The 23,060-nt window shown below is 37.7% G+C and overlaps 1 protein-coding gene across 3 annotated transcripts in view; it reads right to left on the reverse strand.

Moving 5' to 3' along the window:
• LOC129360514 (fibroblast growth factor 13) overlaps positions 1-22,000 on the reverse strand; it is a 92,989-nt gene extending 70,989 nt beyond the window's left edge. The window contains exons 1-3 of one of the 3 annotated variants that reach the window (XM_055030811.1): positions 21,774-22,000; positions 19,189-19,256; positions 18,796-18,943 (exon numbers count right to left, since the gene is read on the reverse strand). In XM_055030811.1, the coding sequence (XP_054886786.1) occupies positions 18,796-18,844 (49 nt within the window). In that variant the 5' untranslated portion in view covers positions 18,845-18,943; positions 19,189-19,256; positions 21,774-22,000. Of the gene's footprint in view, positions 1-18,795; positions 18,944-19,188; positions 19,795-21,773 lie in introns of those variants that run through there. The other 2 variants (XM_055030812.1, XM_055030813.1) reach the window with 2 other exon arrangements.
• Positions 22,001-23,060: the final 1,060 nt, after the last annotated feature.

The following is a 23,060-nucleotide window of genomic DNA, read 5'->3' on the forward strand; positions in this document are numbered from 1 at the left end:
GACTGTTACTCAGGTAATATTCAACTTAAAAACCTGCATCTTATTTAATGCGGATAGGTATTTTGCAGGCATTTTTCTGGGTTTTGGGGAGAACGCAAAAATGAAGTGAGCAATGTAAGGTACAGTCCAATAAAACAAGATTCCGATTTCAGAAATTTATGTTTTTGTTATGAAGACTAGCCAGTTATACTGAACAAAAAGGAAACCTAATCAAATATTTTAAATATATTGCCTACATAAGAAGAGGACAAAAACAGTTTTTGAGATCAATTTTGAATGTTCCTCTCACATGTTTCTCAAACATACAAGAAAAGGTATGATCTCTCTTTTTAGAATCTCACATTTTGTAGCTGCAAATGGTTTCCATAGACGGAAAATGCATAAATAAGCTCGTGAAAGTCCAATATTTTCCTTCATAAACTTACATTATTGAAGAATATTTTCAAATCAATATAAGTAAAACTTCCACTATCAAAGAGAAAAATATATGTGCTTTCCAAAACCTCCACAGGACACTGCAGAGGGCCACACAACCTCCAGTTAACAAGCCCAAACAGGCCCAACGAGGTGGCTCAAACTGCAGCTTCAGTAATGACTGTAGAAAATCTGCCATCATCAGGTCACTTTCCCACCATATTTCTGCTTTCATCTTCCCTTCAATTAATAGGCAGGGTGCTTTGACACAACCACTTATTAGGAAGCAGCAGTGGGCAGGCAGAGATCGCTTTGCAAAGACAAACAACTTAATTAGTGGCGGCAAAGCTTTAATAAGTTCGGCTCAAAATAGTTAGGAAGGGTTGGTGAAAAAAGAAACACAAAAAGGCACTGTAATTATGACTGGGCAACATTGTGACTCCTAACTTACCACCCACAACTTCCTTGTCCTGTTTGTCCTTTGTTTTCAATGCAACACTGTACACACTTATATTAGATTTTGTTTTAAAATTATGGAATAACAAGTTAGAATAATATGCCATCTTTACATTTAGAGGACGTGTAGAAGGAGAGAGCTGTTAAAAACTCACATTCTTTGCCTTGTTAACGTGCAAATGAAATGACAGAGCATAATATCCACATCGTTGCATGCATCTGTCATACTTTCTTTGCATAGAAAGAAATGTGCTTTGTTTCCTGTGTGCTGTCAACAACTTACCAGAGCTAAGAATGAGCTGTCAGGGAAAGCGAACTAAGCTGAAGAGATAATCGCTTTTCCATTCAAAACAACTGCTCAAACCTGCAGATTTACTCACAGCCTTCCAGCATCTGTAACTTTATTCATAACATATTGAGGGAGCAGATCGTCCATAAAATTGAATATAATATAGTATCTACTACCGCTATCTGATCAATATAAAGTTGATGGAAATTACAACACCCAAATCATGTACCTGAACTTTTTAACTCCTAATTTTAATTTAGTGTGAACTTCCAAACTGTTGATAGCTAATGTTTCAGTCTTTAAGGTGAAAGCTACGGCCACTCACTTGCTTCCAAGTTTTTTTGTTTGTCTTGGAAGCAGCCAAAAAGATATTTACTGGCCAAGAGAAACTGTACTAACACAGGACTTTAATCTAATACCTAACAGGGCCGTGGTATTCATTGGTGTTAGGGAAACGGCTACAAACCGCAGTTCTAATGGTACAAACACAAAATATATGATGATATGCATTAATATGCTCAGTGGAAACTGTTGACACTACCACAGCAGCTAGCGTCCGTGGTCTTCTTTATCTCCGCTCTTCGGGATACAGAGAGTGACACTCGTAGATTAGGTGCCTTGGAAATGTCAAAAATTGTGTGTCACATAGCAGTCTAGGTATTTAAGATTCTTTAAAATGTTTCAGAAACAATCCAAACAACTCAATCTATAGTCGTTGGCATTCGTTATTACTTTCGTAATACCATAATAATGCTGCTATGTGACTTCTATGTTCTTCTTCAGCAAATGCAGGTCACTTTAGGGTCACAAACTATTTACACATAAGCTTCATTAAGGTCTCTTGTAATTATTATTTTAAATAAAGTAAAAAAAATAAATTAATTAAATTGAGCATCAAGACCTGCTGTCTAAGTATAATTTAAAGCTACTTTCCCACAGGAGCGGCTTCAACCAGTTTTGCCCCAGCCAGATTCGTTTCCATTAGCAGATCCTCCTCCTGGTTTCTTGCGACCACTTCAGGGGTAGAATGAGCTGCACCAAGCCATTATTACACTCAAGTTTGATTGACAGCAATCTGCACTGCTTGATTGGCCTGTGATTACTGCAGGAGCGAATGCCAGACCTTGCAAACTCCAAACAACAGCAGACCCTGGTCTATACATGGTTCAGTTTTCAGAGATTTTTTTCATAGAACTCAACTCCTAATTATTTGCCGAAAATCTCTCTATTCATATTTTTTGGTAGCACATCTAAAATATTCAAAAGAAAATGCAGCTATAGGTACGTTAGTGCAGTATGGAATCCAGATAATACATTTTATTTAAGTGTATGACAGTATTCAATGTATGGAGTTGTATGCATTGCAGTTATGTTAATGCCAGGTCAGGATGGAGACCCTGTGCCAAAGCTAAGAAAGCAGTGGAGCAAAGAAACTGAGCAGCCATCTGTCCCTCGGGGTTTTGCAGAGCAGAGCTCTGAGCTTCCAATCACCCACACAAACATATCCAATCTCCACCAAAACACACCTCACGTAATCACACATTTACCTGGCATACACTCTGCACATTGCAAAACATGCATATGACTCAAACCTCAGAGTCAGATGTTGTAAAGCCATGTGAAAACAAGCTATTCAATTTTTTTTTGATAGCTCAAGAAATCCGAACTCTGTTTAAATGGAGACTTCCCTTGTTTAGCTACTGAAGTAAAGTTTTTGGTTTGTTACGTTGTCATTAATTTAATCTTTTTCCATCTGTACCAAAATGAATCAATACGTGTACATAGCACCTGACAATGGAAGCGTCTCAAACTTGTTATGTTTGCCTTTTACCTTGTTAAACAAGAAAGGATAAAAACTCAATGAGGTTCAAAACCCAGACAAGTAAATATTTTTTTTTTCATTTGGCTTTCCTTTGTCTTGCAGCTATAGAATCATGCATGTTTTTATTTTTTGAGTGTGATGACTGATTTTGGAGAAAGTGTGAGGTCTGCCTCCACACAGTGTTAACAGCATCCCACCAAAGATGCCCACAGGGTCCTCGATTCTGAACAAACAACCCAACATCCTTCCATAAAAGGAAAAACTGTGGAAGCTTCAGGGACTTCCGATGACGCTCAGATTGACTGTGCTTGAAAGTTTATTCATCTAAATACTTAATACTAGAAATCTGAAAAAAACCTTTGAAAAACACAACTCCTTAAAACACAGCATCCTTATTCTAAGTGGTGACATGTACATAAAGATGTGTGAAAATGTGCCAGCGTCTATGCTGCTTCATATATTCTGAATTATTTATTATCGAGACTGAATGTGTTAACATTTCAAATGGATGAAGCCAGACAATATTTTGCAGACACCAAAGAAAGAATATCTGCAGTAAATAGTTTGTGATTCTTGCTTTTCTATTTTTTTCCCAGTCAGTTTGAATTTATCCCATTAGACAGGAGGAAGGAGCATGAGAGATGTTTTACAGAGAGCAGGGGAATGTGGCATGCAACCCTCTTGTACACGTGCAGCTGTGCACATGGCAACAACATTCATCTTTATCTTTTTTTCCATCAATTATGCATGTAGTGGAAATTCCAACAGCAGTAAAAAGATTAGATTTTGAAAATCAGACGATAAAACTTCACATATTGTTCAAATATTAAACATCCATCTTTATAGCTACATCAAATAAGAAAAGTTGAACGTTTGTCCTGCAGATAATGCACATTATGCCTTGGATAAAAGGTGTGGGATATCAGAGGGCAAACTGTGACATAATTGTGCTTCACTGTGATTACACTTTTTTTCTCCAAATTATTAGTTAGCTTTGGAGGGTTTTGTAACATTACCAAATAAACCAGATTTTGACCACTCAAGCACCATTAAATGATTGTGACCACTCTTCACTCCTCCACAGTGATTTGGCTCGAGCCAGCAAAGGTTAGCCAGTAAATTGTACATAATGTTTTTAATATTCTTCAACTGCAGAAAAAATGTGTGTACAGACTTGCTCTGTTTCTTAGGTTAACGCACAGAAGTTCTCCTCTTAACCAGTAGATTACTCTACAAAGGAACTTCCCCAAACCAGAAGATTACATTTTTAGTGCATAAATAACTACCTACTTTTGTAGAGAAGTTGATGAGCATCACCAGGCAACATGAGGCACACAACTCATGCTGTGACTTCATGCTCTACATGTAATGTCGGTCAAACTGAAAACAATCTTAACTATTTTACTTAATAAAGACACTAAACTCTGAGTTTAGTGATATAAAATAAGAGCAGCCAAAAAATATATATAGAGAGAAACTGTACTGACACATGACTTTAATTTAATACCTGACAGAAAAGCAGATATTTTTTGCTGTAAGGTGGCAGCTTTAGTTTCTAACTCTATATGTAAGCAGTTTTATTTACAAAAAGAAAACCTTAAACTTCTTATTGGGTAAACATTAAAAATAGGGGTAGGGTTTCACAGGACTGTAGAATCGAGTCAAAATTGAACTTTACATATTCACCTCTAAGAGTTGTTTTTGACACAAAACTAATATTTTAAAGTATTTAAACAATTTTCTGTCGTCTCAGTGGTGATCACAGTAAACAGGGTGCAGGTATTTCATTGATTTAAGGGCATTCACACCTGGACAGGTCACCAGTTCAACACATTGTCCTTGAAACACTAAGTTTATTGCCAGCTGTCAAATCGGAATACATGACAATAACACTTCAGTCTATTTCTTATGTATAAAAAAGCACAACTGAAAGGTATTAAAAGCAAACAAAAAAAAAACAATCTGCTCAAATAATTGCTTTCTATTCCTGTCTGCAAAGAATAAGCAAAACAGGAAGCAAGACAAAACCTTAAAATAGCTCAAAAAGACAGCAACATGAAGGACATCAGGGACATAATCACAAACCAGTATGCAACATCTTGTAGATTTTCAGCACATTTCCATCTCTGTCAGATATATCCTGAAGGTTAATGTGATGCAAAGGTCGCTGTGCTTATAATAATTCAATGTAATATTCAAATGCAGAGAACACATCAAAGCACTGGCATTAACAACTGACCATTTGATTACACAGCACACCAGACACACAGACATGACGTAAAGGTCAGTACACGCAAGAACCAGTTACACAACTACTGAAAATCAGGCTACCTAATATAGATGTGTCATGGATCGCAGTTTAATCAAAACAAAAAAAGGCACGCTGGGATTTGAAGCCATGCTGAAACACATAAGATGTTATTTAAATCAGGGGATTGACGCATTTACACATTCTCCCTGTCCTAATTATTTTACTGTAAAATTCAAGCATAGATGAAGGAAGCATTTTGTTGCATGTAACCTTTTCATCTCCCCTAAAGCACTATTCATCTTCTTTATAGACGCCGGTTCTGCTGGTATGGATTACTGTTAGATCACCGGCTGCCATTTGTCTCTTACATTGCCTCTCTCTATACCTTTGTTTAACTCTCCTTCACTTTATCTGTCCCTCTCTGCAGTATACGCAGAGACTTGTCTCCTCTAATTACATTGAAAATGATGTGATCATTCACTGCAGAGAATCTCTCTGACATCTGACAAAACAAAGAAAAAGTTTGTCAAGAGGGAAACTGAATCATCCTTAAGTCAGAAGTTGCTACAGGTCCTTTGATCGTGATTTTAAGGGCTGTGAAGGAAAATTTCAGTCATTAGCACTGCTGAGGGGTTTCGGGAGCATTCAGGACACTACTATGTCAAAATTTACTTTTTAATAAGTTTACGGTAGTTTCTTGGCTTACAGGTTTTACTTGTCCCATGTTGGAGCTCGTAACTGAAGTTACTTGTCAAATCAATTTTCCAATTTGTTTTGTTCCAAGTCTTTGAATAAAAAAAACATTTAGAAATAACCAATGTTGCATTAAAATCATAATGCAATACAATATCTTACAATAAATTGTTTTCAAAATTCATCATAAATAGCACATCTGTTTTTTGACATATGAGGTTGAAGAAGAGTCAGTGAGTTGAATTCATAAATTCCATTTATTAAGACTAAAATACAGCTGCTTCATTCATTCATGCTATCCTTATGGGCCAACAGAGCAATATTGCCTCAAACAACAGTTTGTAATTCCCTTTGTTAGCCTTGTACCTAAGCTCCGCCCTAAAGAGGACACGCCCTAGTGTGTCATTTCCTTTAACCTTAGCTTTGTGACCTATGTAAATGCATGTGTGTGTATAGCTGTATACCCTTGGAATTTGTCTTGGTAATTGGTTCACAACTAATTTGTTGCACTGTGTGTGTAATACAGTATGCATGACTTGGCATAAGAATAATCCACGCTAGCTAGGTATCCTTGACTGATGACTCTCATGATTATTGGGGTCTTTTTAGCAGTGGCTGCATGTCATTATGTAAATGAAGACTCCCTGATGAGAAGGAGGCAGGAGCAGGCATGATGCTCATTTCTCCAGACTGTAAAATTGGCTTCAGGGACTGGAGAAGAATCTTTTCTATATTTAGCCTCTTAAAGTCATCTTCTCTATTCGTCCTGAAATCGAAATACGTTGACATTTATACTTCAAAGAATCTATGACTTTCCTCAGCTCACTCAACTCTGTTGGTTTTGATTTCTACAAATTGCTGCTACAAATTCTGTCATTATTATTTATGAATAAGTGAGCTCTCTCTGAGAAATGGTACCAATGCTTTGATACCATCTTTTGTCTTGCAAATTCTAGCCAAAGCCAAACTTAGTCCACTAGTTTCTTAGCATAACATCAACTTTAGATCAGAAATAGCCTCTCTATCTTTAAACAAAGCAGAGGTGTTATTTTGTCAGTATTTGTCAGTATTTAAAAAGTCAGTGATTACCAACTTAAATAAACAGTATAAAGTGTCATAGACACAATTTGCTCTGTCAAAAAAATCTCAGAAAACGTTAAGTAAAGTTTATATTGAAACATACTTATAATTCCTATTATAAGTAATTTTATTAATTATGAGTCCTGCAGATGAGTGCTTTAAACTTGACATCTTTGCACCAATGATTGAAAGATTTAGAAGGGAAGAAGCAGGAAGTTTGACATAGTCAACAATATTAGTTCCAAAAGCCCAGATTGCAAAAGTTCTTTGTGTTTTAGCACTTTGGGCATTCAATAGAAAAATTAAAATGTTGAGAGAGAGCAAGAGAAGAATAAAAATGATGTATAAAGCACTGTGGGGATATGACTGGCTAACTGTTAGCAGTGAGCTGAAGTTAGCATGTGTGTTATAGCTTCTCAATAGTTATGTGGTTTAATTGTGGAAACCAAATGCAGTCAACAGGCATAATGTAGGTTGAGTACAAATAAAAAGACTGAAATGTTCAAAACTTCAAATCCAAACCATAAGAGCAAACTAGACTGAGAACACATAGAAGAAAACACTAAGAATTAGGAGTGAACTGGATGTACTGTGTGCACTCGGAGAGCCAACTGGAAAAGAAAAGGTAATATTACAGACGAGGTGGAAACAGAAACCAGCAACCTAAACAATCACTAAACAGAACTAACCATAACTCCAGAAATATAACCTGACTACCAAACTAAACACTGCAACACAAATCAGATTCTCAACAAACACATAATATACCTAAAATTCAGTACAAAGTAAACACAAAGTTGTAAAGGTAAAGGAAAAAAAAGCAAGACATAATGTACTTAGAATAATCAAACCTGAACTGAACTACACCGAGCAGTCTTTGAAAAAAACATGTGAAACCTTTAATTTTTTAAAATAAGAAAATGAAATTATGTTTGAAAAGTTTTTAAGCATTGGGATCATCTCAGGTTTGAAAAAGTATAAAAACACAGACAGTAGTTTGTGAAACATTTATAACGTAGAGTTTACATTTTTACAAAAATATCTTTGAAAACATTTTCAGCCTGTTCTTGTGGAATGAAAGTTGTGAATCTTCCATTTTTATGAGCTGCCTTCATCATTGCACCTCTACTCAACAGTTATAAAAATAGTTTGAGCTAATAAAAAACCAAGAGATCAATTTACTGAGAGACGTTAAAGCGGCATCCGTAGTATGTTTATCGTCTGGAGTGCAGAGTCACTGCAGAGGGACTTCATCGCAGTCAGTCTTTAATTAATAAGCAAACTGCTGCACTATTTTAACACCTCCAGTTTCCATCAACGTCCATGAACAACTTTAAAAGGCAAAGCTTCAGCTCATTAATAAATTGCTTTTGTTTCTCTAAGATATGTGAGTGATCTTTTTTTCTGACAATGCACCTAAATAAATGTTTTCCTGCAACAATGACTTTAATTTGCTCTGACCACTAAGGGAATGAGAAAAAGATGTATATCTAATTCATATTCAATTAACATTTATTTTAATGTAAAGCAATGTTCAATTCGCACGGAAAACAATGTCTAAGTCCACAGTGTAAGTCTGTGTTCAAGCTGATGTGTGTCAAAGCAACATGAAATTGTGTTACACTTTCTACACAGCTTAGATTTAGACTGTTTATTTTTCCGATGTAGAAAACACAATTTAAATATCACACATCCAGCTTTTGGACAATTTTAACTGGATGAATTTACAAATAGATCTTTCATAATGTCATTTTTACTGTTTTCATTTTAAAATCAATTTTATCTAATTATCTAATTATTAATTTTATCTATTAGATAAAATTGATTTTAAAATGAAAACAGTAAAAATGACATTATGAAAGGTCAGTTCAGGATCCTGTTTTCCAGGGTTGTGAAGTTTCTTTTTATAGGTCCAGTGCTCTTGTTAGATGAAACACTGATGCAAACTGAAGTGATGCGTCGCCTGTAACCTGCTTGTGAAATCAGCTGCAGGACTGGAGAAGACCAGGAAGCGGATAATCCTGTTAACTACTCACTGCGTGTTTTGAGAGAGCAGGGTGTGCCTGCTGATACAGAGAACACAATGTTGTCAAGATTTAAGCCAGTAAGATCAGATGCAACGTTTGGTTGCATCTTCCTTTCAGGTCAAAATAGAGCTTTTTCACCTTTTAGTTTGTTCACACCTTCATCACTGCATCAGGAAATGTCAGGAATTACTGTTGAACATCAATCATCTTATACTAAAGCTTTACATAAAAATCTGCTTTTAACTGCCTGTTATTAAAGAACATCTGTGAATTCAGAAGACTTTTGAAATCCTGCCTTAAGGTGAGAAGAGGTTAGGAAACTGGAAGGAAGCAATCTGCTCTATACTTACATCCCGAGGCCATCATTTGGCCCCATCATCTTCACCACAGAGGCCTGCTGGCCAGACTCCCAGACCTGTTCTGTTCCAGCCAAATATCTTGTTTATTGCCAATAGTTTTCTTTTTCTTACCCCACCTTAGTAGCCTTTCAAATCTTGACAAACTTCAAGCAACTGTTAGACATCGAGCCTTGAAGGACTGAAACTGACTTAATACTTTTATGATGACTATTTATTAATCCATGCAAAATGTTAAGGGTGCATTCAGACCGGATAATACGGTAGACTCGGTTCGATTGGGGACCAAAATTGTAACATTTGTTACATTTTCAGAACTCTAGTTCGCATTCGCACTGCACTTGTCAAACGACAAACTCTAACTGACAAAACCTGTTGCCCCGTCACCTGTGGGGGCGCTGCTCCAAGAACTACTGAAGGAATCGACACACAACCTCTGAAGAAAACCAGCGCAACTATATTCTTCACAAAAAAGTAAACAAAAACAGAGCAGTGTCGGATTTTAGAGGTTGTAGGGTTTCTTCTTTCATATGCATTACTGGTTTGGACATTGTCTGTTAACCGCTAACGCTAACAACGCTCTTGCAGGCGCCATTACTATGCAGTGAGTCTGTCCACTAAACCAGGCAACGTGGGATGAGCAAAAAGCACAAAAATGATCAAAGCGCCTTTATTTCTTACCCAACTTCTATAAACAAGACTTGCATGAAAGCTGAGAAAATTGCTGATGTTTGTAAGTTTTCTCCCTTGATATAAATCAATTTGATTTCTATTTAGATGCAAGAGAGGACTAAGCAAATTCCTCCATCCTATTTGATGATTCAATGTTCAAACTAACGAGCCAATTAGATCATCTCTTGTCATTTATTAAAGGTTTAAAAATTACAGCAGCTGCAGCGCACCACAGCAATGGGACAATAAGCTGATAAAAAGTTGTAAAGCAACTTAAGATCATTTATAGTCTGCTTTTTCTTTCTTAGTGTTGGCACACAAACTCGTTGATATGACAACCGACACAACATCTTCGTTAACCCGCAGAGCAGAGAGTAATATATTGACCAGAATGACCTGCTAACTTCCTGCTTTTGAAATGGTCTCTAGTCAGATTGCATTCAGACAGGTTTTCTACCATTTTAGAGTCCACTTCAGGACTGAGACCCAGGTTTTCAGGTGGATCAGAGTTCGATTTTTCAGTCCGTTTTGGAATTCAAATTTGCATTCAGACCTCCCCAAAAACTCGGACTTTCATGACAAATGAATAAGAGTCTGATTCAGGAATCTAATCCTGGGTTGGTCTGAATACACCCTAAAACTCTGATTCCAACAGCAGCAAGACAAGGAGTTTCAGTTTATGTGTCAAATACAGTAGAAAGCCTCAGGGCACTTTCCCACCTTGACATTCAATTCTGCAAATCTATTTTGAATTGCAGAAAATTGGTAAATACGATTTAACTGTCTGTGAAGTTGTGATAATATTGATTTTAGTCAGGATTTTTCCTGCTACTTTCTACACCATCTCAGCAAACTGATACTCCCACATGTATCAGATCTGCATCTGGGTGTGCTTTACAATCTGCAGAATTATACCAGGAATATGGGAGGTTTCTGCGCATGCACCAGAAACTTCAACTGTACAGTGCATGAGGTGACATAATTATATAATGCAAGTCTGACAAAGTGCCAAAAGTTTCCTGCAATAATGTAGTCCACTATCAATGTGCAATTTTATGCAAAATGTTACCCTGGAAAAGGTATATGTGTGGACTGTACATCTTCACAAGTGCAGCCAGAACAGTCTTACAGACGCATTTTCTATTTCAACTACAGCCCTCAGAATTTACGACTTTCCTCCATGAAACCAAATGCACAATTTGGAGTTGTACATGCTTCTGACCAGCTTGGAGCATTTGCATATCTATAATTCAGGGAATTAAATTTTTCATAGCCCAGAAGACCATCACAAAACCCTGAAGACTGGCTGATTTTAGCATCAAAGTACAGTAATATGATTTGAAGTCAGTTCAGTGCAACATTGATAAATACAGTTTGCTTGCTGCACACCTATAAAAAGTCATTACAAGTAATACTGTAGTTTGTGCGTTTCAAACTGAGTCAAAAGAAAAAGCCCCCAAAATTATTCACTGCAGCATATAGGGAGTAGTTTAGAAACCATTTTTCTGCCAATATTTCTGGTTCAGCATAGAAATGCTTCAACTTTTCACCTTTACAAAAACTCTAATCTGCAACTCATCTCCAACCTCAATTTGCCCTGTACCATTGTAGGACAGGGAGCAAATCGGGCCACCACTGAGTTCACAATACTGACCTTGAGGATTAATGTGTTGTTATTTGCCAGTTTGACACGTGTAACAACAATTATGGAGGATTATATTTAGATGAGATTATATTCTGAAGTGCATATCTGAAAGTAAATTGCAGTAATCCAAAGCGTACAGGTATCAGAAAATCCCACTGTATTTTTTTAGTTTGGATCCACAATTATTATAATGAATCAATTCAGGTAAATAATTAGATCATTATAATCAGCTTTGAAGAACCTCAACGACCTCTGATAAATCTGAAGCAGAAAAGCTCAACACACAATCATCATTTGGGTAGATGGAGTGTTTCACACTGATTAAAACTAAAATCAGTGTTTTAGTTTTGTATAACATAATAAAAAACTAACACAGGCTAGTTACCATGGCCAGTCATGTTACGAGAAGTTGTTTCTCTGCCGTCATCATAGCTGGAGCACATACATGAGATTGATTGTCAGCATTAAGACACTTCCCCTGGCTTCTGTTGGTTATTGCTGATTGTGAGCAGCTAAGTTATGAATATAGCATAAATAAACCACAGGGAGGAGGCACAGTAGTTCAATTTTTCCACAGATTACTTGTTTCATATTATACAGTCAACAGTTTTAAGAGTCAAACTTTTTTTTTAAATGTTAACAGACAAACATAGTGCAGCTTTAAGGTAAGTTTAAAAGTTCCCTTCATGTCTCAAAGGTAAAAGCCATTGATGCACATTTAGGAAGGAGGAAGACTTTCTTCACCTGGTCAGAAAAACACAGCAATACATTTGTTGCAATGATATTACCAGACCTTTTAAATAGCCTATTTTTTATTAACTATTGACCTCTTTCCTTTATTTTCAGTTGTTAAGATTAGAAAATAAGTATAGAGATGATGAAGATAATGAAGACATTTAACAGAAAAAAGCTTGAAGGAATAACTAGAAATAATTTAAACCCTGTTCTTCAGCCCCTACAAATTAACAACTACAGGAAGCATGTTGAAATTTCAACTGAGGACAACTCGCAAAGCCTTTCACCTCAGAAGCCATGCAGCTTTGTGGATTATTAAGCTGACTAATGCATTAGAGCTTTTATGGAGGGAACACTTCAGCAATGATGACGTCAGACAAAAAACGAACCATTTCTAATCCAGGAACTTATCATTGTGCAATGAAGAACTGTGCTGTATCAGAAGATTTCTGGATGCATTTCATCCAGACAAAACAAAAACTGGAACTATAACACACTGATCTAAGGCCACGCTGGGTCACTGACAGAGATGGGTCCTCGGTCTCAAAGCAATCGGCACACAGCTGAGAGATGGAGCGTGGCAGATCCCTGACGCCACTCAGAGACTGTTTCCTCCAGGCATGATCATCAGATCTGCGTCAGTACCAGGAAGGAATCTGACAGGGAACGATTTCACCGCCCTGTCATTGGAAATATATCACGTTCTTTCCAAACACACCGGCTAAATCCGGCAAACCTCATGAAATGGAACAGAACAAACACTGATCTGTAAACATATCTTGATGTAATTTGCAAAACAATTCCTGACAGTAAATCCTTACACAAAGTAACATAATAGCTTGGTGAGACAGTTAAATTATCCTAATTTATTTGTAGTTTCACAAACTGTTAAGTGACAAGAAGAACACTAATTGACTGATGACCTGTCCAGAGTTTACTGAGCTTCTTCTCAGCTACGAACAGACTCTAGAAATGCTCCCACCCACTGATGCTAAACAGGATTAACAAGATAAATGAAGGAAAGAAAATGTGCTGCATGCATGAGTGAACATCTTACAATTTTTTTTTTTTTTTGATTTTGCTACATGCTCTATTCAAATTTCACTGGAGCAATTTACAAAACCACAAAAATACTATGGAATATGTATTGCAAAACTGTCCATACTATATTGGGTTTTTCCACATTAAAACCTTAGCATATTTTATAATTAACTTAAAACAAGTTTCTATTTCTTGATGAAAAGTTACTTTTAAGTAAGTGTTTCATGTGTACAAAGATATTTGCACTAAAAGCTTGACAAAAACACTGTGTTTTTGCATATGCACAGCTTAGCATTGATCAATCACGTATCATCCCAAATAAATCCATTTAAGCTTTTGAGGCTGAAACATAAAGCATCAAAACTTCAAGAAACTTCCACATTCAGGGACGCAGGAACTGTGTTTTAAACTTTTTGCAAGACCTTAGAGTTAAATTAAGCCTGGCAGCTCGGGTGCTGACATCTAATCCTGCATCTTAATGATTACACCGTAAAATCTTCTCTTAATTATTACTTTGACCACAGGCTACTCACAGTATCTCCTCAAAGAGCAAACCAGGGTCCTAATGACACTGTGTGCAGTTCTGCTGATGAGATTAGAGCAGGTGTCAGTGTTCTGGGGGGCAGAGCCGCCTCCATTGTGATTAATGAAGCAGCTACAAACTTCTCTCTGGCCATCCATTGATTCAATGGCTTTTCTTGCACCGAATTAATCTGCCAGCAAATATGCGAGACTTATGCCCCGTGATTTGCTCATATCTGCAGTTTAGGGCAGCCGTGAATCGGCTGGCTGACACTTGGAGCCCAGGAGGGGAGTATATCAGCACACTGCACAGGGATGAGGCTGGAGTAGAATGACCGAAGGTAGTAGGGCCGGTTCAAGACTGTTCTGGGGGTAGAGGGAAAAGCCCTCCAGGGGGCTAGAGGGCTCCACAAAATGTGGTTTTGGGGCCCTCTAGTTCTGCTAACAATGTGGACTGGCTGCAATCAGCAGTCCAAACATTAGATCATTCCCACACCTGCTGTAAACTTATTGCATCTCTGGCAGGGCTGTTTACATCAAATACATGTGTAATAGGATACATTTATTGGCCAACTGATTTATTGGCCAGTCGATTACTGGAAAACGAGTTTCTTAATTTTGGGGGATCGTGATCTGCTGATACTTACATGTGAAGCTGATCGTATCCCCTGATCTTATCTTCATGAACAAGGGTTTAAAAATCAGTCCTCTGTCCTCTTCTGCTCTACAGTGAGAGGTTTGACTGACAGATCGACTCACCAGGTCAGGTCTGCATGTTTAACAATATTCACCCCACTGTTGCCAACTCACCGACTTTTTTGCTATATGTAGCAACATTCCAGACAAAAAAATAATTTAGAACTAAAATCTAAATCACCAAGTCAGACTTTCTAAAGATTGGTAACCAGGGATCACCCAGAAAACTGCAATTGGTGACATTCATTGATTAAATACATTTTTCTTAAGCGTTACTCCAATAGCTAAATATTTAATTTATACCAGGTGAATCTTTCTCCCCTGAAAATGTGGACCAGTACTGGTACTGGACTAATTCTGAGCCTTCAAATGATTTTCACATAACTTAGAAGTTGATGTAAAAATAATGTTTGTTTTAGCCACAGAATGATTATGCTCAGCAGCAAACAACAGATTCCCAACCACAGCATAGAGCAGCTCATCCATGTAGCAGCCGTGTTGCCTGATGTAAAAACATTTTGCTGGACAAACATTGAGAAGTTTTAATTATTGTTTAATTATTTGTTTTCTTTTGATCAATAAAATAATTTTTACTTACACATTACTGTAAAAACAACTCAGTTCATAATGAAATTGTGTGGTTTTTGACATTATAATGACAAATTATTACTAAAAAAAAATAAAATCAGCTCCACTGAGAGGGCTCTGGGGTCCAAAATGGCTCCTCAGTTTGCTTATGCCTTGGGCTGGCTCTGCACAGAAGAATGTGCAGAATTTAACACTAATTTATTAGTGTTAAATTAATTACCTGTTAATCAGCAAAACTAATAATAAAAAGGTTCATAAATCGGGATAGGCTTGATCTTATGTAATGTGAGACTACAGTGAGGAGAAGCAGAGTGAAAAGTCCTGCATAACTGATGCAAAATGCTTCAGTGCATAACTATTAAATTGCATATATGGACGTTATCTATCTGTGGGTTCTGAGCGAGAAGAGACATGAAGCTCAGAGCGTGTACGTCCTGTTCACTTTGACACATCACTTTGTCTGCACAGCTTAGCTTCACAAGGACAGAGAAAACTAACACAACATGATTCACTGATGTTGATACCGCAGCCCAGACTCACCACATCCCCCTCCACCCCACCAGGTTTCAGCTTCCTCCTGCAAAAGATAGGCAGCCAATTTTCTGAGAGGTGAAGAGAGCCATTTGTCTCAAAACTTAAAACACTGGTATGTCTTTTTGACATGATTATTACTGGAACCACTACTGAGAAAATGGTTAGTGAGGAAACGTTCAAGTGGTTCCAGTCTTTGTAACCAGGATATTATTTCTCTGTATGAAACAAGGATTAGGACAGACCTGGGAAAGAAAGCTTTTAAATCTTCATTACTGAAACCAATTACAGAAACATCTAAAGACTGAAGAGAAGGTTTCACCCAACAGTTTTAAATCTCTCGTGAATGACAAGAAGACAAAAACCTCTAGCTATAGATGTTTTATGTAATTTGTTTTATCAAAGTATAATATATTTAAAATGTTTTAAAGGTTGAAATCGTCTTGTTTTTATTTTGTTGTGCTGTTGGATAGCCCAAATTCTTGTACAGGAGTGGTTAAATAAAGGTTATGAACAAAGCGGATGACTTGAGTATTATTATAGTTGGAGCAAAAGAACTGTGAAGGTTTTCTGATTTAGTCCCCTGTGTGAAATCATACAGAAACATTATAGATGATCACGAGTTCCTGCTGATATATTTAATAACATTTTTATTACAGAATCTAAAACCACTCACTTATTCTTCTGCCAAGTCCATTTTAGTTCTGCGGAAACTAAGATGGATTGTGAGACTGACTGTGAAGGTGAATTATGGCAAATCAGTTACTGGCTTTAATAACTGCATACAAGATTCATTACAAAGTTAATCTATTATTTAAACAACAATGATGGTTGAAATTTGAGGGTAATTTTAGCAGCTAGTGAGTGATAAATGTTTTGAAAATAGGTTATTTATTCTGCTATGAAAGAGTGGGAGAGTTAGAAGCCAGTGTAGGCCAAGAAAAACTGCCACAGAGATGGCAGGTGCTTCTGGTTTAATGGACTGTTTCTCTGAAATAATTTGCAGGCCGGGTGGTTGCCAGCATTGGCAGGGTCAGGAGTGGTTTTCTCCATGTAAGTCCCTGCTTGTGTGCCATTCAAGTCCATGATGAAGGCAGCTTTCACCCCAGTGATCACGTCACTGATCACTGGGGTGAAAGCTAAGGGCTTTTTTTCTAAATTTAGAAAACAGTAGGGAAACTCAGCTTTTACCTTCGTTTGGTATCTTTTAGGAACTGCTATCCCTTGAAAAACTGTCTGTGCCTTAGTTTATCTCAAACTTCTTCTTCTTTTTCTGGAGTTTAATTTCAACTCAGTCAGTCCAAGTTTGGCTAGATTTAAGGAGCAGCAGACAGATGACGTACTTTGTAGAGTTACAGATGATGATAAATTAGAGTTGCTGTGAGCATTAATATGTTGTTTTCATGGGAATAAATAGTGTTAAAAAATTATTTTTCTTCTTGTTCGTTTTTTTGGTCGCACAGCAGATTATCTGTCTTCTTCTGTCATCGTACTTTTTCACCACATCCATAAATTTCTAATTTGGTCATCCTTCACGTCTTGCGTCACCACATTTCATATACAACTGTAAATTGGAAGAGAATATTGTTTTTTTCTATACAAATTTCCAAAAATGAAACTCTTTATTGCCAAGTTAATTTGAAGAGTATATTTATACTCTTTTTAAGAAATTATCTATTCCTCTCAGTGGTTTTTCAATCATTGGACTAACAGCCAGAATCTAAGGTTTTCACAAATTGTGTGAATTAACCTATAAGAAGCCTGCACAGCCATGGTGTCCTCAACCAGAGAGTCAGAATTTAATATCGTGACATGCAAACATTTGAAATTCAATTTAAAAAAGAACAATCTGATCATTTTCTGTCATTTAACAGTTAGAAATAACCAACTGACCTAAATCAGCCAAACGTTATTCTTAATTTAACATCAGATAGTGAAAAAAAATGTGTATCTGGCTTGCACTGTAGATATTTGTGTGTTATAGCCTTCATAATAATATCAACAAGTCACATTACTCTCTTGTAGTTGCGCTGCCAATTTAAGCCACTTAGGTTATTGATTTGTTGTGAACACATCAAACTGATCCGGAAGGTGACAAAAGGAGCCCCACTTACATTTATGTATGTAAATAAACAGCGCTTGCTCCGGTACCACATCACTAATGTTGCTTTATTGCATCGCACTTTGAAATCAAAAACTAATTTACTAATTTTTTGATAAGCGTCTAAATACTTATCGGTGACGTTCAACAGCTTACAGTGCTGCTTTAAAGTTCTGGGAAATAAAGGTACGTCCTCTTGAAAATAATTATCACCGTGAGCATATATATTTTATAAGTTTCATGAGTTTAAAAGAAAACAGAAAAGGAGCAACAGACTTTTCTGTTGCGCAAAAACATGGTGTGGATGAAACAGGTCCACTAATTAGTCCTGCCATGTTTCTCTGACATCCTTGTCTCTGTGGCAATGTAAAAGCACTTTAATTATTATTATTATTATTATTATTATTATTATTATTATTAAATATAGATATGTTGCGTCACAGATCACAGGTTCGGGCTACGAGATCTCACACTGCAGTGACGGCGAGAGCGAGAAACACAAAAGGACCTTTCAACAGGATGCCAGCAACACAAAAGGATGAAATAATTACCACTCCAGCGTTAGAAACATTACTGTAGATGTATTTCTATTCCATGAGAAGGCAGCCAGGTCTACAGAAGGATTTATTGACCAAATTGCCCACGTTTGTGAATACAATTAAAGCATGTGCTCTAAAACTAGTGTGCAGCATGTAGGCCTGCAGAAGCAAATGCATTTGCTCTCGCAACCCGAATGCATCATGCTGGGGATGGTTCCCCGTCCAGCGGCTGCTCTACAACCTCAGAGGGGGATTCGAGCATGCAGGGGGGGTGAATTGGTGCATGTTCCCCATCAGGGATGAAAGCAGTCCGTGCAAGGCAAGGCTCGTCTCTTACCCTTGGAAGCATCCTTGTCTTCTTTAGCCTTCGCCACTTTTCCGCTCATAGATCCCAGTTTGGATGTGTAATTCCCGATTTAGGTAAAAATCGAAATCCCCCTATTTGCTGACCGTCCTCAGTGAAATCGTTCCCAGAGATAAGGGTTCTGTGAGGAGAGAAATGCCGATGAGTCACATAGTTTTATTTTCCACAGCAGCGTTTGGTGACAGACACATCATGAAGCCTAACAAAGGACAGTGGGAGATGCAACCCAATTCAGTTCAATTAGGTATCAATGAAAACATCCAACTCTTGCTGCACTCTGCACACACTCACATGTCACAAGACAAAAGGAGCAGCACAGTTTCATGAAACATCCGGAACCAGAACTGTGAGCATCTCGGTGCCTACCTTATCTCCTCCACGTTTTCTGCTACATCAATGCACATTGATGAAAGGAAGCGCTTCCACCATGAATCCTGTTATGTACCAAAAAGAAAAAAAAGAAAAAAAATCACAACCTACTGTGACAAAGGACCAGAGCAGATTAAAAAAAAGAAGAAAAAAAGCTGCTAAATGGAGCGCAGCCTTTCTCCCCCCAAGAGGCTCTGAAGTCAAAACAGTGACGCTCACCACCTAACAAACCCAGAGAGGAATGCCATCCAGCGCAGCTCCTGCCACCAGCTTTTTGTTTTTGGCGTCTGCCTCTTTTTTTTTTGTCTCTGTCCTGCTCTTCTGAACGCTCAGCAGGCACAATCAACAGGACACACAAAGTGAGAGCGCTCCGCCCGTTTCAGCGCCGATTCACGCAGCGGACGTTGGTTTTTGGACCTCAGTATCACTGCTGGGATGTAAACGAGCTGTCCCATCCATAAAAGCGGCGTGTGTGTGCGCCGTGCTGTCGATGCGGTGAAGAATTACAGCAGGGGGTTGAGCTGCTGCTGCTGCTGCTGCTGCATGGCGCGCACCATCTTGCTGTTGCTCTCATTCAGTCGCCTCAGTGGCGGAGCATTGCGTTTTCCCATTCACATCCAGGCTGCGCATTCTCCAAACACTGGCTTTAGCAGAGGCAGAACTTACAATGCAAAGCAGTGGCTCTGACTTATATAATGCGAAATAAAACACAAGATAGACAATTTAAGAACTGTGTTTTATCACAGTGTTACCAGTTCATACTGTAAAACCTGTGACCTGTCAGGTGCCTAAAGTTCGGAAATCAGGCCTAAGTAGCTGCATCTCAAGCTTAAAGCAAAAAGGTATCACTTTGTGTAATTTAAGCTCAATAAGCTCATGTCTTATAAAGATTCATTGTATGCACAGTTGAAGCTTTTACTTAAAAAGAATTTACAACAATTAATGCAATACTGAAATATCAGGGTTCTAGTATATTATCTATGTGCCATATAATTTATCCCCTCAGACATGTGATTTATTATACCAATGTGTTGATAGCTTAAAGCAGGGGTGTAAAACTCCAGTCCTTGAGGGCCGCTGCCCTGCGATTTTTCGATCTTGCCACTGGTACAAAACACAGGAATGAAATGGCTTAATTACCTCCTCCTTGTACAGATCAGTTCTCCAGAGCTTTGCTAAAAAACTAATTATTCTATTCAAGTGTGGTGCAGCAGAGGCACATCTAAAAGTTGCAGGACACCAGCCCTCGAGGACTGGATGTTGACACCCCTGGCTTAAAGGTTCAGAAGCCCATTTTACTTTAATATCAGCCTTTGGCTTATTTGCATTGGTTGCCCTGGTGTCTGTCGTGTTCCTCTTGACTATACTCCATACATGCTCTGTGGGATTTAGGCCAAGCAAATTTGCCGGCCAGCAAAGCACAGCGATAACCGAGTCATTAAACTTGGTAATGATGGTTTTGAAAATGTAGGCCGGAGCCAAGTTATGCTGGAAAATGAAATCTGTGCCTCTGTAAAGCTCATCCGCACAGGGTAGAATGAAGCGATCTAAAGTTTCCTGGTAGACAGCTGCTCAGACCACAGACTTAATAAAATGCAAACAAAACCAGCAGATGGCTTCTGAGATCGACTCTGGTTCACGAGTGTTACACACAAGGAATGAAATCCAAGTCCGGGGCACGTCTTGTTGCGGCTCTCAAACTGCTGACTCAAGGCTTTATAAATCTCCCCCAGCTTTTTTCTCTCAAGAGTGTCCACATTGCTTCTCCCAATCAACTTTCCATTAATATGCTTGGATACATCACTATTAATAGCCAGCATCTTTTATGGCTTGTACTCCTCATGGAGGGTGTCAATCTGTAAATATGTGAATCAGTTTATTCACATTCACATCCACCTGTACTGACTCTTAATGTTTGCTTATGGAAACAGTCAACATTTGGGTTGAATTGCATCTTATAGTAGGTTGGCATCTTCATATCCCACAGCAATAGTCGTTAAGTAATGTATGTTAGCTGTCAATAAATTTTCCACTGGTGTATTTTTCCAAAACCAATTTACACTGATACATTGGGTTCATAAAGTCTGAATTTCCACTGTGAAATTTCACAAAATGTAATGATTTTAAAAAGCAAACTGGTACAGAAACCAAGAGGCACACAAGTCAAGCTGAAAATAGTAAACACTGTAGGCAGACAAGGGGAAGGAGAAGTGGGATTAGAAACATAAAAATATGAAAGAAAGCGTAGTACAAATGGATGGACTCAATTAATTATTCCCCCCTTCTGTGATATCATTGGATACAACTTTGTGGAAGCTCGATTAGAGTTTTGTATTTAGTTTTACAGCTAAATAGGAAAGAAGCAAACAAAAACAAACTACAACTGACCCAAGCATGCTGATCTACAGGACACAAACTACATCCAATATAAGTTGGATTAATTTTACAGAAAGTATGCAGCAGCAATTTGACCATTTATTACCACACACTGATAATTATTCACTTTGTGTGATCAAATTTGATTAAATTATAATTACATTCACATTTGATTTTGAAGGGTATGATTGTTATAAAGTCCTTACCTTTACACTTCAGAGAAGCCTGGAAGCTGCAGCTGAACCTTCCTGTTAAAGTCTCCAGTTTCATAAAGTAACGTCACGCATGGAAAGTTCACTTCGACTTGTCATTAGAGCTTCTATGTTGACGTCAGAAGCCAACTCATAGCAAAGTTTTAACTTTGATCCAGAAGTCCAGTCCAATCCCAGCTGGATATGTTCAGAGGTGATGTGACATCTCCAGGTTGAGCAGGTCTGTGCTACTCAGTGGTGTACAAGGAAACAGACCTGTAGTTGGAAGGTTGCAAGATCTGTTATTTTTAGAAGAAACTTGAAACTCTTTGAGCTTTCTTGACATGCTCAGATCTTCTTCCATTTGTCTAAGGACACTTAAATGAAAGTGCAGATTTTACATAAAGATACTTTCTTTGGTCTCTGGATTAAAAGAATGACCTAAGCTGGATTAAAAAAATAAATAAAAAAATTTGGAGTTTAAGTTGCATTTGACTTGACCCGGGTTATAAGACAAAAAAAAGTCTATGCAGAGTAACTTAAACACTGCAGTAGTGCAGAGATCTGCCTCACAAGATGGACACTTGCACAAACTAGTGCATAAAATGTGAGGGTTAGGGAGTGTAAATGTCACTGGATTGTGATCCCTCTGTGTCCATGGCCTGTGACCTGTTTTGACCTTTCCAGCAGAGCTGCGTCCTTCCTCAGTCTGTTTAAAGCAAAGCCCAGCGGCATGTTTGATTCAGCAGTGGCAAGGTCCTGACTCACACTCTGTCATTCCCAGGCAATGTCCACCCATGTCACAAAATAACTCTGAATCACTTGTTTTGAGCTGCTGATTGCGATATTTCAGCCAGATAACCATGACAATGCTTTCAGCTCGTTATTCCACACGCATTAAGACAAGTTTGAGTGCTTGCAATATTATAATTTTTAAGTAACAGACAATGTCCTTCAAAATGATTAGCAATGTCAGAGAAATATCTTAAAAGTCTGATAATGGTTTAAAATAATTTAGCACTGTGTGTATGTTATACAAACTTAATATGAAAGTTATAAGTTTGTATGCATCACACTGTATGTCTGTCGTCAGATGTTTGGCTCTTCTAAATTATGAGATTTACTGCAGAATCAAGACATAATTTCTCAAGAAAGCAATTACCAACTTAAATTTTAGGACTGAAATTGTCTAGTCTTTCAATGTTTCAATGGCGAAAATAACTCAAATTATCTTCATCTTCAGTGTCAGAAACAACAAGGAAAAGGACTGTAAAACATTTTGTGAGCAAAATAAATTTCTAA

The sequence above is a fragment of the Poeciliopsis prolifica genome, unplaced genomic scaffold (genome assembly GCF_027474105.1).
Source record: "Poeciliopsis prolifica strain line A6 unplaced genomic scaffold, Auburn_PproV2 SCAFFOLD006, whole genome shotgun sequence".
Taxonomy (NCBI): Eukaryota; Metazoa; Chordata; class Actinopteri; order Cyprinodontiformes; family Poeciliidae; genus Poeciliopsis; species Poeciliopsis prolifica.